This window comes from Elaeis guineensis, chromosome 14 (assembly GCF_000442705.2).
Source record: "Elaeis guineensis isolate ETL-2024a chromosome 14, EG11, whole genome shotgun sequence".
NCBI classification, from domain to species: Eukaryota; Viridiplantae; Streptophyta; class Magnoliopsida; order Arecales; family Arecaceae; genus Elaeis; species Elaeis guineensis.
Window position 1 is genome coordinate 60,138,040 of NC_026006.2, and position 15,380 is coordinate 60,153,419.

At 35.1% G+C, this 15,380-nt stretch overlaps 1 protein-coding gene across 2 annotated transcripts; it reads right to left on the bottom strand.

Annotated features, from left to right (window-relative positions):
• Window positions 1–514: 514 nt before the first annotated feature.
• Window positions 515–7,634, bottom strand: LOC105057409 (uncharacterized). 2 transcript variants are annotated; one of them, XM_010940009.4, is made up of 6 exons: window positions 7,354–7,634; window positions 6,646–6,764; window positions 6,492–6,550; window positions 4,627–6,363; window positions 1,441–1,582; window positions 515–1,355 (listed from the first exon to the last, which is right to left on the bottom strand). In XM_010940009.4, exons 2-6 carry the CDS (start codon window positions 6,755–6,757, stop codon window positions 661–663), a joined length of 2,745 nt encoding a protein of 914 aa, XP_010938311.2. In that variant the 5' UTR covers window positions 6,758–6,764; window positions 7,354–7,634; the 3' UTR covers window positions 515–660. The 2 variants fall into 2 exon arrangements, with proteins under 2 accessions (XP_010938311.2, XP_019710280.1); XM_019854721.3 differs by having other exon boundaries at window positions 6,646–6,817.
• Between the last annotated feature and the right edge of the window lie 7,746 nt (window positions 7,635–15,380).

Here is a 15,380-nt window from a genome sequence, read left to right on the forward strand (position 1 = left end):
GGTTGGTGAAAATGATAAACCAAAAATCTTTAGTGAAACTACTTTGCAATAGAAAATGATCCGTGAACTCTTCATTTTCACCGCATAGCGGACATCTTCTTCCCATAAGGACACCTTTTTTACTAAGGTTAACTGCTGTCAGGATTTTATGTTAGACTAACATGTTAGAAACTTGTCAAGGGTTAGCTGGATAATTTATTGAAAAGATAGGAAGGCAGCAGGGAGAAGAGATAGGTTGGCACGTCAAACTTATACCCCTTCCAGGTAAAATGAGTCCGTCTTGATTAAGCACCTATCTAGGATGTTGACCAAACAGATTTGACATCTTGTTGTTAAATGATATTTGGCTGGTTATTTTGAATATAAACCCCTACCAACTTCCACTTGACCAGCAACCAAACATGGCCTAAAGATAAAGATAGTATAACACTATTATCCAAGTATAAACCCAGGAAATCTCCCAGATCCTACTCTGTTTCTAAATGCACATAACAGCAAAACTTAGTTTTCTCCCGTAATTTAGTAGTTACTACTGATGATTATTGGGACCAAAAATGTAGCGTTTTATACTCATTTTAAGATGGGCATAACTCAAGGAAGAAAAAGATGCCGACATAAAGCACAAATTGAAACAGAAGGGAAACAATATGTGACATCCACTTATATTGGAGAGGAGAGTAACACAGACTGCCCTTTGATGCATAAATCAGCAACCACTTCATCAACCAAGGAGCTTAGTATCTTTTCCTCAAGCTCTCCTCCTGTTTCAAATGCTTCAATCTCAAAATCCACCCATCTGCCCAAGTGAATACTCATGTCTTTGTCCACAAGCTCATCCACCATTGAATCTCCCATGCTCTTCCACCCTAAAAGCTCCTCGTAAAGCTCTTCTGCCAGACCCTTCCCCACAACTGCCAAACCTTTGGTCCATGCATGATATCCTGCCCGGAAGTAACGGCTGCACTTCGATTCCAAGCATTCATTCAAGCAATCAAACAAGACCTTCCTTTTCACCCTACCATCCTTGTCATCCCCTTTGAGCATGGTCCTACTTCTCTTGTTCTCCAACTTTTCAAATAGAAGGGAATCCAAGATCTCACCAGCATCATTTAGATAGCATGAGCTTAAATCCTTTGACAAACCTCTGCTGTATAATATCTCCCTCACATAATCCAAATCCTGGCTGCTCACTTTCGCATGATTAGTGCTGCTAATTTCTAATGCATCCAAATCCATAAATGCAGACGAGACTGAATCTGATAGCTCCATTTCAGCATCCATGGATGGAACTTTGCTGGAGCAACTCAGGGAAGCAACATTTTGAGCTTGGACAGAAGATGAACAAATCTTGCTTCCTGTTAATTAGAAACATTTCGCCCATGAAAACAGCAATTTTCTCATAGTCTACAATATTGGATAAATTGCTAAGTAGTGCTTTACCATCAGTGCTGCCGGTGCTCTCGGGTGAGTTGCAACTTTGATTGGAAAAGGAGGCATCAAATATAGAAAGAGGACTACGATGCTGGTTGTCTGATTCCTTTCGGGCACCACTGCTGCTGCTACAATCCACCTCTTCAGCTATCTGAAAGAATATTTGTGGATGGTGTCATCAGGAGCTTTCATCATTAGCAGAGAAACTTCTCAGAAATGACTTTTGGAGTTACAACTCTGGAAATAAAAAGTCTTTCCCGACAAATATTTGATTGTCAAAGTTAGAATGAATAAGCGAAACCAACAGAAAGGTTCTTAGAAGATTCAACACTTTGGTTTGTTTTACCATGAAAATCTAAAACAGCAAGCAAATCACTGCTGAAACCTTCACATCAGAATAATCAGTCAGGCAAACAACCCTCTCATGGAAGGTGGAAACAAACTCTTACAAAAAGTCAAATCATATTCACAAAATGGATGACTTGTACCAACATCAAGAAAGAACACAGTAAGATTGAGCTAAGAGTCACATGATTTACATGTCTTTCTATGTGGGATTCCACGAGTGGTTAAAAATTTGCTATCTTCTGGTGTTTATATATAGTTGTTTAAAGAATTGATATAGCTGACATGTGACATCACAAACAAAGTATGCATCTATGTCAAAGATAATGTATAGCTCCAGTCAATAACCATCAAAAATTTCTGACATTTAGAACTAAAGTACGAGGATGATCTGTGGTAGGGTATAAACAAGGCCAAGGCAATTTCTTGCCAGAAAGTACAAATATCGTCTCCAAACAAACCAAGAAAGTGACACCTCAAAATCTCACTTAAATTGGTGAAATAAAGATAAACAATAATGACCATTTCGGACAACTGCTACATAAATATGCCCTCTACTACTTCATTAAACATCCCAAAAAAAAATGCAAACTTGTTATGACCAAGCAATGACTATCATACCCAGTAGAGCATCTAATAGATTAGATGTGCCTTAAGAGGCCATTTAATCCATCAATAAAAGTAGGCATAAACAAATGACTCTATGTATATTCAAACATCAATTTGAGATATGATGAAGGTTCTTCAGCTGTGTTGTGCATCAAGTAAATAAATTCAGACACGAGCAAGAAGATAGTTCTTTCAGTTATTCATGTTTGAAAATTTTCTGGTGAGATTGAGGATAGAACTTCACCTGCATGCTTGCCACTGCCATATTGGGCAGTGTCTAAGTGTTTAATGTGGTCTGTAATATACTATTGAAGTGAATAATCTGTCTTGAAAATCCATCTGGCTGGAACCATGCCATAAGGGTTGTTGACCATCAAATGTACAGCATGCATTATAACTTAACACAAGGATGTTACTATCAATCAAATAAATCCCTTGCTGGTAACTTCACTTCTATTTTTGCTCTGAACATGGTCCAGTTATGAGTTATGAACAATTTTATGGTTTGGCAGCAATTTACTTCAGAAAGGCAGAGCTTTGGTCAAACATTATATCATAGGTCAAGGTACAAGATATTATAGTACTCTCATGACTATAAAAAACAAAAATATAGATGTGTGTATTTTTGGGCATACATTTCTTATATAAAAAGAAGAGGACAAAAAAAGAAACTAATAAACTTACTTCTGATAATAACCTAGTTTGTATCCTCTTGCTTACATTGGCCTTGCAAAATGTGGAACTGATGTGTCAACAGGCCTGTGGGTGTCATTAGAAGTAAAGGATTAAATCATTGGCCATCTACAAATGTTATTTTGAATGTAACCACGTAAAGAGTTTCTTTCTTGTAATATTCGCATAAAAGGTTTACCATATTAGATTTATGAGACTGTTGTATCAAGACATTTTAAGATTGTTGCATGGCAGAACCTTATCTTGGGTTGACACTGAGTGTACTTTCTTGGTGGTAATAAAATCTATCAACAGTTCACTTCATTCCAAAACAAGTTGCAACTTAATGTACCCTCAAGAATAAAAGTAACCTCTAGTTATCATTCACACGCCATGATATTCATCCTTTAATCTCTATGATTTTGTCTGTGCACACTTTTGGTCACTTTGTGCATCAAGATTCTTCTCTGCCTTAATAATACTTGTAAAGTCAAACTTCTAGGTCAAAGTGCAACTTTACCACATTAGCCCATCTCCTAGTTGCTAGTATCAGGGATAGGTGCAGGAGCAGATACTAGTGCAGGTGCAAGAAAACAGATATTTGAGAAACACTTTAAGTAAGCAAGCACCTAGAATGCAGGTATAGATTCAAGATTTCAGGAAGTTTTCAAATGAGCACATTACTGTAGGTGGAAATTTAGAAAAACCCAACTACAAAAACTGAATATATAAAATACAACAGAATGATTTTGGAGTGTTCAGTTAGTATGCTGTTAACTAGTAATGTGGATACCAAGATCCATTGATCAGCTAACAAAGCTCCCATTGTGACTAATGTTATATGACAAAAACTCATGAAAAATAATGTTGTAAATTTTAAAAAAAAAGGACAATTCTTTCAGCAAGTATGTAACTTCTGAATAGCATGACCTGCCTCGAATTACATAAAAGAATGCAAGAGCAGTGACGCTCACAAAACATGAATCTGCAGAGTTACCATATCAATCTACATCAAATGCATATCTCATGGTTGACATACACCAGCAACTACCACGCACAAATCATCAAACCAATACAAACAAAAGCATCCTAATTATTCATAACAATCTCACTAAGATTTACTCCATCCTAATTTTATAAAATTGGCCAGAAGTAGATAAAAAAGTACTTATCAGAGGAATGTTACAATATTCATTTCCTTGCACATGAATCAATCAGTTCAGGTGGGCGAGTATATTTCAATGAATCACTTATGCATAATTGATATAGTTGAAATTGTGAATTTCTTGTAAATTTTAATCATCTATATAAATGGAGTTACTGATAATGGTAATGCATTTTTCTCTTTGTAACTATGCACATTTTCAAAAGAAAATAAAACCCAAGGACCACCTATAAGCAGTTACCAGCTGGAAACTAAAGTTGCTCCTTAATTAAGATGTCCAACAGTAAATAAAAATATATGATAACAAAATCCATTTTGTTTGAAAAATAGAAAATGAGAAATAACATCACAGCAGAGGTATAGAAAACGTAACAAACCCACAGCTTATGGCTCATCTCAAATACCTGACCATTAGTTGATGAACATTCAGAATCAAATATGCCATCAGCTTTATCTGGCCTAAGTAGAAAGTCCTTCCGATGTAGCGTTGAATCAGTATTGTAAGCAGATTTTGATTCTTGCAATACAGAAGCAGAAGATGCAAAACTCCCTCCTCTAAGAAAGTTACTGGATGGCTCCATCCCAGCTGTCAATTCTCTCAGTTTCTGCTCTAAAAGAAGACTCAAAGCATCACCATTTATAACATTCAAACCTAGAGATGCTAATCTTTTATTCTTGACATTTAAAGCATTCTTTTCACTGCAAGAATCAAAAGAGTACCCATTCCTTGTATCCTTCTTTTCAACCACCTGAATGGTAGAATGAGATCCAGGCAATTGTTTGGTCAAGGGGGATGTGAACGTAAAGGAGACAACATCCATTGCATTCCTCTTATCTTCATTCCACCTCGAGTGATTATCAATCACAACATTCGATTGAACACCATTCTCATTTCTATCCACAGACATGCTACCTATGAAATCATTTTTCCCTGATTTGAAGCTCCCCTCTATCAATCTTTTCTTTCTAGGGAAATCCTTGTTACTCGATGAGCCTTCCCTTTCAACATCAGTAGTCACTAAAACTTCCTTCTTGTATCCACTTTTCAAATTTCCAGAAAGCCTATTTACTGTCCTGTGCTTCCCAGTATCTCCAGAAAGAATTTTTCTCCCCTGCTGACTAGAATTTGATTGCTTCGAAGCTAACTTGCCTTTGGTGGATGGGCAGTTTTGCTTCTGATTATTTTGCCGCAGGATCCCAGAAGCATTGGCTGTTGATGGCTTTTTCTGCTGCTTATTCTTTTGGTTGTTTGGTTGGCTTATAAATGGTTGGTTTAGCTTATAGTCATCATGCTCTTTCTGGATTACCGTGTTCCTACAGGATGTGCTTAAGCCTTCCCTTCGTTGGACATTCACCTTGGCTTGGATAGCTAAAGAGATGGATTTACCCTTACCTGTTGTACTAGCTGTTTTAATTTCATAAGGATCTGGAGAGGACCTAAATATGATAATATCCTCTGAAACATTGCAAGACTTATTCAGGGATGGTCCTCTAGATAAACTGACATCCGTCGACTGAAAAGGTGTTCTGGATAATTCCAGCAATCTTGATGTCTTCTGAGAGGCTGCCATGCTCTCCTTTGGATCACGAACTTTCAATGGAATTGAAGATGACCCAAATAAAGAAACTTTGCCCCTTGTACTGGATGGAAGTCCTGGCTCGAGAATCTTGGCTGCTGCCTCCATTATTTGAGCTGCATTCTTAGCAGAAGTGAATGCTGGATTTTTTATTGGTGACAACAATTTGTGGTGGGTTATTGGAAGAGACTTTGCTGATCTTGGAGGTAACATCTCCATTTGAAACCTCTCTATTGGGCTGCTTGGCATTTTTTGAGACCGTGATTCTACTTGCTTCCTAAAATAGCCCTCGGCTTTATGTGGTGCATGGCTAAATTGATCATTCATGGAGAATTCAGGACTTCTTTTGAGACTACAGTTGTCTCTAAGCGATCGTGAATCAAGAAAAGGAGTGGAGAAGGGTTCTGAAACACCAGATGTTGGCAAGGAATCCAAACCCATAAGCCTAGCAACAACTCCTGGGGCCCTGACCCCATTCCCTTCTTCATCAGTTACCGATGAAGCACAACTGTAGTCACTACTTCCCTTCACCCTTGACACTCCAATGATCTCGTCCTCCTCATTCTGGCAAAGACATAACAACTGAATCACAATAGTAAACAGAAACCACCTTCTAAACATACTATAAGCAGATGATGCTAATTCCACTGATACAGTACAACCAACACAGACAGAAAGAGCAGACTACCCACCAAACGAAGTTGTGTTGTTGGCAAATTACTGTCGCTTCTTTTTCCTTGTTTTGAGATCTCTGTAAGGTAAAAATATAACGTCAGGGAAAACAAATTCCTTATGGTAAGAAAAAGAAGTAGCTGCTTTCAGACATTTTGGTTGATATTGATTTACCGGATGAATTGGTCCCACTGGAAAACAATTTCTTACGAGACTTCCTGTTCCAATCAAACAGATTGAAAAAGCCGCTGCTCTTCGATCCTCCCTTTTCTGTCTCCATCCTCATTCTTTGACTTTAAGAATAAGAACATTTCAGTTCCACATTTCTCATTTTGTTATGAAGGTCCTACATTAATAAAGAAAAGGAATTGTACTTAAATTTACAAAATCGGCTGTACTTCTCAAACCAAATCAAGCTAACTCACGCATTCCCCTGATCCTTCACTAACTCATCGAATCAAAAGGGTTGACAAAATCCAGTAGAAATGATGAAGAAAAAAAATTGATTCCAGAATTGATATTGAAAACAAAAAAAAAAGGTGTAAAGAAATCATAACTAACAAGAAAAACCATACCAGATACATCTATTAGAACAAATGAAATAAAAACAGCAGCTTTAGATCTAGCTATCAAAGAAACGACAATGAAACCAACTACTTCATTTATAAAACCACTTGCGCTCTCCAAATCAATGAATAAACCATAAAAATCAATAGAAAAAGCAAGAAATACAAGCAAAAGCACCCTAATCAGGTCCAGCTAAATCCACTTCCACTGCCGTTCTCTAAAACCCTTACCTCCAAAACCTAAACAAAAAACTCACAAAGCGACCGACTTTGTCCACCCCCGAAGAAGTCCCATTTGCAACAAAAAAATACGAACCTCGAAGAAGACCTCGGCAACTCAAAATCAGAAGCTCCGTGCGACCTCGGCGCCCTCGCCCATCCTCCCGATACTGGACCTCAAATTAGGGTTAGGGTTTCCGGGCGAAAAGGGCGAAGGAGAGGAGAAGAGAAGAGAAGACGGTGGAATTGATGGAGTTGTAGATCGAGACCATTAATGGCGAGAGACGAGAAGAGAAGCCACCGAGAGATGGGACATTAAATTTTTATAGAAGCAATAAATAATCAAAAAAATAAAATAAAAATTGGGCATAAATGGAGGGCGAGGCGTCAACGATAGCCCAACGGCTCTTTTAGGGGAGGGAGATCCCATTTCAAATTCCAAACGGCCTTCAGGTACCCAACTATTTTCCAGCCACGCGCATAACCATTTCTCTGCGAATAAAACATCTGCCGTCCGTGCAACCACATAAAACTATCTCGTCCGCTCGATATCAACTCGGATACATAAAAAGCGATCGCACAAGAATTCCAATGCGCGGTTTGGAAGAACGACGGAATGATTCCAGCCCGCTGTAAGCAGTCTACAGCGCTCGACTCTGCTTAGTGACGTGTCGAATTATGATTGGTCCATGTATTATGGTTAAAATTATGGTGGGCCTGCTGGGACTAGGTCTGCAAGGAACGACACGACAGTGAGTGGGAAGAATGCCGTATCGGACGGGAGGGGAGGTTGCCAAGCCCTCCCGATTTTATTTTGTATGCAAGTCAAATTGAGTAGCCCATGGGTCCATTGACTCCAACGGGCGTTTTAAGTTGACCCATCTAAGATTAAAAATGATCCTGATAAAAATAATAAATTTATTTTATTTAATTACATCATAGTGATCATGTATGATAGTAATCTTAAATCACACATATTTCTTAGCTTATTATCCAATCTATTGAGACAAAATCTATTCTTGAGCATAGATACCAAAGATCACTCCAAGGCAATGATCTTCCGATAAAATTTTAAAATAATCTTACCTCTTGATCTAATGGCTGAGGGTTGATCAAATTTTCATGTGCTAAATGTAAGAGATTTCAAAAAAATACCATCTAAAAAAAAGCATTCGTGAACTAGCACTATTCACTAAATTTTGATATAATAAAATTATGTGAGGTCTCAAACTCATTCTCTTTGTACTGGTTTTTTTTTTTTTTTAAATAGTAACATTTTGATCTTGTATTAAAATATCCTAGTTATTTATCTAATACATTCCACTCAAAATTCATAATTATCTCAGACTACCTATGATATAAAAATAAAGAAAGGTCGAACATTGGACACTCTTCACAATCATCGATTTCTTTCTTCTTTTGACCTTCCAACAAATTTTATATATAGACTTTCATCTCAAAAAAACCTCAACCTTCTATATCATTTCGAGTAACAATATTAAATTTAAAAAAATATGAGATCTGCGTCAAGACATTCTAGATTTAAACTAATAACAGAACTATCAAGCTGTTAATAATAAACTTGAGATATTTAGGATTTTTTGGCATTATCTACAATGAAGCAACCTACTAACAAAAATTATTCGGCTATGATCAGATTAGGTCAAAATCTATAGTATCCTTTCATTATCAATAAAATTTTTTCTTATTTGTAACTAATGTATTCCATCATAATATCTTTTGAATCAAGAATTAATATTTTTAATCAATTTAATCCACCATGCTTTTGCTGCGCACTCTAATCTTAATTTATCAAATTATATAAGTCTATCAAAAGATTAGAATATCCTTGTATGTTAGATCAATCAAAGATAGATCCAACTTTTAAATTTCATATAAAACTTAGAGCAAAATTTTAAGTTTTTTTATTTTTACTATCTTTGGGTATAACATATCAAAATTAAATCTTGATCCACTTTCTATGTTTGAAATCATTGCATAAGTTTCATCACTCTTCAAGAATCCAACATATCTAGAATCAATTGGAGTTAACCTTAGATTTATCTTACAATCATTTAGATAATTCCCAAATCAATCTTTCTTTTTAAAAAAATTAACTCCAACTTGAAGAAGGTAGAAGAACTCAAGCCAACATCCTCATAAGTAGAATCAACTTGATTATTTCTTGTAGAGCTCTTTTCATCACAACCCTTAGCATCAATAGATAAATCCATACAAATTCTTGTCCCTTATATAAGTTATTCAAAATTTAACACTAGAAAGATATCTTAGTTCAATTCAGAAATCCAAACTTTGACTTGAATAATTAATACACTTCACCATCTTTAACAAACATAAAAAAAATTAAAGAATCTAATTCAAAGATGGTAATATAAATTATTAAAGATTTTATCATAACCTGTATATCATATTCCGACAAAACTAATTTTTTCATATTTAATTTAACAATAATATCAAAATATCCTAGATCCACTTAGAAAATCAAACTTTTGACTTGAAATTCAATGAAACTTGAAAGATCAAAAAATTCATATTTCAAATATAATATTTTGAAAAATCAAAGATTTCGTCAAGATGTGTATCTCATATTCTCATAATAAAATCTAAGTATATATTTTTTATCTAAATTCGAGTTTCATATATGATCTCTTATAGGTTCAATGCTCAAAAATATTTCTCTCTCATATGATAAAATTTTTTCTTAGACCACATCCTAACTAACTTCTTTCTGATAAGTCCAAAAATTATAATACTCAGATAATTATCATCAAAATTAAAAAAATTATCATAATCTTTAACCATATAAGTTTAGCATTCCAAAATCATTGAGTACACCCAACATAATATATCAATACCTCCCTCTTCATTTCAGGGTCAATACTTCTCATACTTTAGTCAACCTTTCTAATTGAAATCCAAGATATAACTCGTCAATTCCATTATAGACATCATATACCACTAATGCATAAATTTCATCATAGTATCTATTGATTTAAAATTTAAATATTTATTTTTTTTTTTATATCTATCATGTCCTTATGATCATAGCCTCAAGTTCAAATATCACTAAAGTCAAATTTTGAATAATTATAACCTTAAGCTCAAATACCACTTAAGTCATATTCTCTAGTGATCATAACCTAAACTCTAATATCATTTTATCACATACTTAATGATCATAACCTTAAACTCTAATATTATCTATCATACTCTATGGATTATAATTTCAGGGTTTTGATATCATTTATGTCACAATCCCTAGTGACCTTAAAGTTTTGACTCTTAAGTCATATTCTCTGATATCACTCTGTCATATCTTATTGATCATACATAAAATTTTGATATCACTTCATAATCCCTAGTGATCTTAAACCTAAGTTCTGATATTATTCTATCATATCCTAATCACTTGTATCATAGTCCCCAAATGATCATAACCTAAGCTCTGATATCATTTTGTCACATCCTATTGATCTTTCATAAAGTTTTGATATCACTTCATAATCTCTAGTGATTTTAAACCTAAGCTCTGATATTATTCTATCACATCCTAATCACTTATATCATAATCTTCAATGATCATAACCTAAGCTCTGATATCACTCTATAATATTCATATCACTTATATTGTAATCCTTAATGATCATAACTTGAGCTCTGATACCACTGTCACGCCCCAAATCTAATAGCCGATTCAAATACGTGATGGTTGCACACTCCTTAGAGAAAGTCCTAAAGAATATGCAAGGCCAAAAGTAATTCTTTACAACCTCAACATCCATAATATCTAATTTCAATAATGACTTGTAAAACTTGCATAATTACAATTGAAATTCTTTCAATCCTCTGATCATGATATTTTATCTATTCATCTACTCATTCGCAATCTAAATTATAGCCAATCATGAGCGTCCTGTATCTCTGAGAAGAAAAAGAAAAATGAAGGGGTGTGAGCTTTACAGTCCAGTAAGAATTTTCATATCATATCAATAGAATAATATAATCTGAAAATAAGAATAAGCAATAAAATATAAAATCTAATGTTCAATGTCCAGAATAATACAAACATCCATAAATTATCTACCTTGTCAAAAGAGATGCATCATCATAGCTAACAAGTGAAATACTTTTGTTCAACAATTATTTCATGTCTTATCTTTCATTTCTCTTTTCATAATCATATGATTTTTAACCTTTTCTTTCTGGCTCTGGACTAACTAAGTCTATACCTCAGTCATTATCTGAATCAATTTTCACTTAAAAGCCTTTCAAGGCTATCCCAAGATGAGCTCCTGACCGATTGTCCCACGTATGAAAGCCCGTGAGAGGCTGTCCCAGGCATAAGCTCCTGGCGGACTGTCTCAGGCATAAGCTTCTGGCCGGCTGATCCACCTATAAGCCAGTGGGGGCTGTCCCAGGCATAAGCTCCCGATGGGCTATTCCACACGATAAGACTAGTCCATACCATATCTCTCTTTTTCATTTAATCATTATATGTTAATTTCATCAAATCAATTCTGACTTACATTATGATCAATTTAGATATGTCATATCCATATAATTATGCCATCAATCTCTGATACATATATATTGACATAACATACTCATGCTCAAAATCAAATAACAGTATCTCAGATATAATAAATTCATCGATCTCAAATCCAATGATGCAAAACCAATGATGCAAGACCAACAGTAAAATAGCATATATATAATGATGATCATGTACAGGGATTCTTACCTTTACCAGTGACTGATCCAAGTATAAAAATTAATGTTCTTCTTTGATTTATGAATTATGAAAATAAGATATTCCACTCGAAAGCTTATGCAAACAATCGTATCTCTTCATGATCCTGATCAAATATAAAAATCATATATGGAGAAATTATCGATAATCGATCCTAATAACACAAATCCAGAACTTCTCTTAGGATTACCCAAAATTGATATTTGTCTGAGTATTTGGACCCTCCATTAGTCCACAAGACTTCTAGAGAGAAAAAATTCATGAAGAGAGAGAAACTTTTAGAGAGAGAAAGTAGAGAGAAAATTTTTATATCCTTCAAATGAAACAATCATGATCGAGATTATCAGAGATCATATCAAGGTGACTCAATATGAATTAAGTATGATCGATGTTATAAATTTTGAATAAGGATCGGATCGGAATCCAATCTACTACACAAATTTCGAAGTAATCTCAGGTCAACTTATTTTCATCTCAAATTTGCTCTAAGATCCGTAATGCAGTCAACGAGAGAGAATGACCCTAAAGAAAGAAAATTTTAGAGAGAGAAAGTAAAGAGAGAATCTATAAAGAAAAAGTGGAGAGAGAAGGTAGAGAGAGGAGAGAGGAGAGAGGAAAGAGTGAGAAAGGAGGGAGAGGAGAGAGAGAAAATTCTCTCATTTTTTTTTCTTCTTCTCTTTTTCATTTTTTTCTTTTCTTCTTTCTTCTTCTTTTCTTTTCCTTCTTTTCCTTCCCGGTCGAACAGAGGATGGACCAAGGGGAACTCGGTGGCTTGGCTCGGGCAAGGGGTGGCGGCTTGGTCAGATGTCTGGTAGTGACGGTCGACGGCGGTGAGGCAAAGGATGGTTGGTGGTAAGGTTCGACCGGCAAGAAATCAAGAAAAATCGAAAAAACAGGATACTATCATTTTTCTTTTATTTTTCGATCATTGGCCAATCACCGGTGGCCAATACCTTCAGGGAAGAGAGATAGAGGGACGAGGGTCCTATCTTAAGGGTGAGACACCGCAACCGACGGCTCGGTGGTCGGAAAAGAAAGGAAGGTGGCCCAACTGAACAAGGGTTTCATGATTCATAGAATTTTCGACGATCCCGACGGTCGACGAGGAGTCTAAAATCATGGAAAGAAAGAAAAGAGGGAGAGAAAAAAAGATTGAACCCTTACCTGAACTCCGGTGGCCTCTTCAACCTCCGATTTCCAACGAACACAAAAAGAGGGTACCGCGGCTTCCAAGGAAAAAAGGGGAGGAACTGAGCTCAACGGTCGTCGGTGGAGGCTCGTGAGGGAGAGGGGAGTCTTATTTATAGAGGGTCCTAGAGTTTTAAGGATCTTAGAACTCTTTTCCGTCCGAGATTCATTGGAGAAGAAGACTCCTATCGGGAGTCTTCTTCCTGTTCTCTCTCTTTTTTATTTTTTAATGGGATTTGGGTTTTTATATGGGCTTGGTCCAAGGCCCAAAAGGGCCAGGTGTCACATATATTCCCAAATAGCAAGCCCTCTTGTAGGTAGAATAATTGGCGAGAAAATTATAATCAAGATTTTGAAGTTGGTTATTGTAGTAACTCTAAATTAATATATAAAAAATAATAGAATAATAAGAATATATTACCGGTCGCTGATGGTGTATAGATTTAACTATGATTCGATTTGTCTGAACTTGACGTCAAGGAGAGTATTTTTGATCGATCTCTTATCTTGTGTGGTTGACTTTAGTTTTTTCTTTTTGATTATCAGAGTAACACCTAATATTGAGATCAAGAGAGATAATATCATTAGTATTTTATTATATCTGAGATACATCATACCAAGAACCAGAACATAGCCTAATTTTCTAAAGATAATGATCACTAAAAGTAGAGTCTGTGACAAAATAATAGGATCCAGTATAAGATCAAAATATTTGCTTATATTCTTAATTCATGAGAATTGAGAATTCATTAACAAAATCCTACTGGCATATATTGGAGGTCTTGTTGATATTATATGACTAATAATCTTAGATTCCCACAACATACTAAATAGATTACTTGTAAATACTTGGAGATCTTTAATCATTGGACCATGACATCCAAAATACGAAGATCTTAGATCACTGAAGTTCAGATTATGCTAGAATTAGATCATCATGATGATCCCATTTAGATCACCAAACGCCCCCTTAAAGCCATTGGATATAGCCCAAGGCGCCCACTAATTGTTGTCTATTGGCATGCACTTGAAACTAATATCGATCGATGAATCTATCGTCCATCCACGATCAACCAAATGATCTTGTAGTGATGCTTGAAAAGATCCCAATTTTGAGGAATAGAGTGGGAGGGTGCAACACTTGCTAAAGCATTGGTAACAACCATCTGATGAGTATTTGAATATTCTGATTTATTTGTAATCCTATTTAATTTATCATGGTGCTTAAAAATTTAACTATTTAATTTATATTTATATCCATGTTGTTGATATCTAATTTATATCACATGATAAACATAGCTATCCAGCCTCAATTGGTATCCATATATATTTAAAATAAATATGGATATAAATTTTTTATATCACACAACAAGTATGGCTATCTAGACTTGATTGGTATCTCTACATATTTAAAATGAAAATGGATATAAATTTTTATATTCAATTATTATTTATATCTATTTCCGTATTCGTTAAATAAAAATGGATATGCATATATTGAAATTTGATCTGTATTCCATCTTCATTTATTAGTTCCAGGGGAGATGCACTATGCTTCTATACATGACCACTTTAGGTCTTGTTAGGCATGGGCGCATAAAGTTTTTTGTTTTTCTTTTGGGGAGAAAGGGAAGCAGACCCATCCATATTATAACTTCCTAGGTCCTAATACTGAGATATTTCATCCAAAATTTGAATTCCGAATATCTGGTTGCTAGACATTGGCAGTATGGATATAACAATAACAATATAAATATGGATATAAAAGCAACATTATGAAACAGAGGTACTCGTCCATCAGAGAATATCTAATGAAAGACTATGGTTTTAAACTTTTAATGCTGTGGAGGTCAGGTTGTCCTGAGAGAAGACTCAAGTCATGTTAAAAGAAAATGGTGCATCAAATGCAACCCGTGACAATAGCACGAAGAAGAGTTATAATGAACTAGTTGATGCACATAATAGGTTTTAATACGTAGAAAGCCATGGCAGTAAACTATACTATGTAACTTGGTTAGATTTTGTTAAATAATAACTATATTTGCCAGAAACTATGGTATATAACTATCTAATCTTTTCTGGCTATTTTGGTTGAATTGCAGTTTCTCACTTTTGAGATATTTTTTCGGGTCACCAAAAAATGCAATATATAAAGCCAAATACTA

What these genes read in the sequence shown, in the direction of transcription:
- LOC105057409 (XM_010940009.4), bottom strand. Translation starts at nt 6,757, where the DNA reads ATGAGGATGGAGACAGAAAAGGGAGGATCGAAGAGCAGCGGCTTTTTC. An exon ending in CAACAACACAACTTCGTTTG is followed by an intron (nt 6,364 to 6,491) that starts GTGGGTAGTCTG and finishes TGTCTTTGCCAG; the next exon opens with AATGAGGAGGACGAGATCAT. An exon ending in GTTCATCAACTAATGGTCAG is followed by an intron (nt 1,583 to 4,626) that starts GTATTTGAGATG and finishes ATATTCTTTCAG; the next exon opens with ATAGCTGAAGAGGTGGATTG.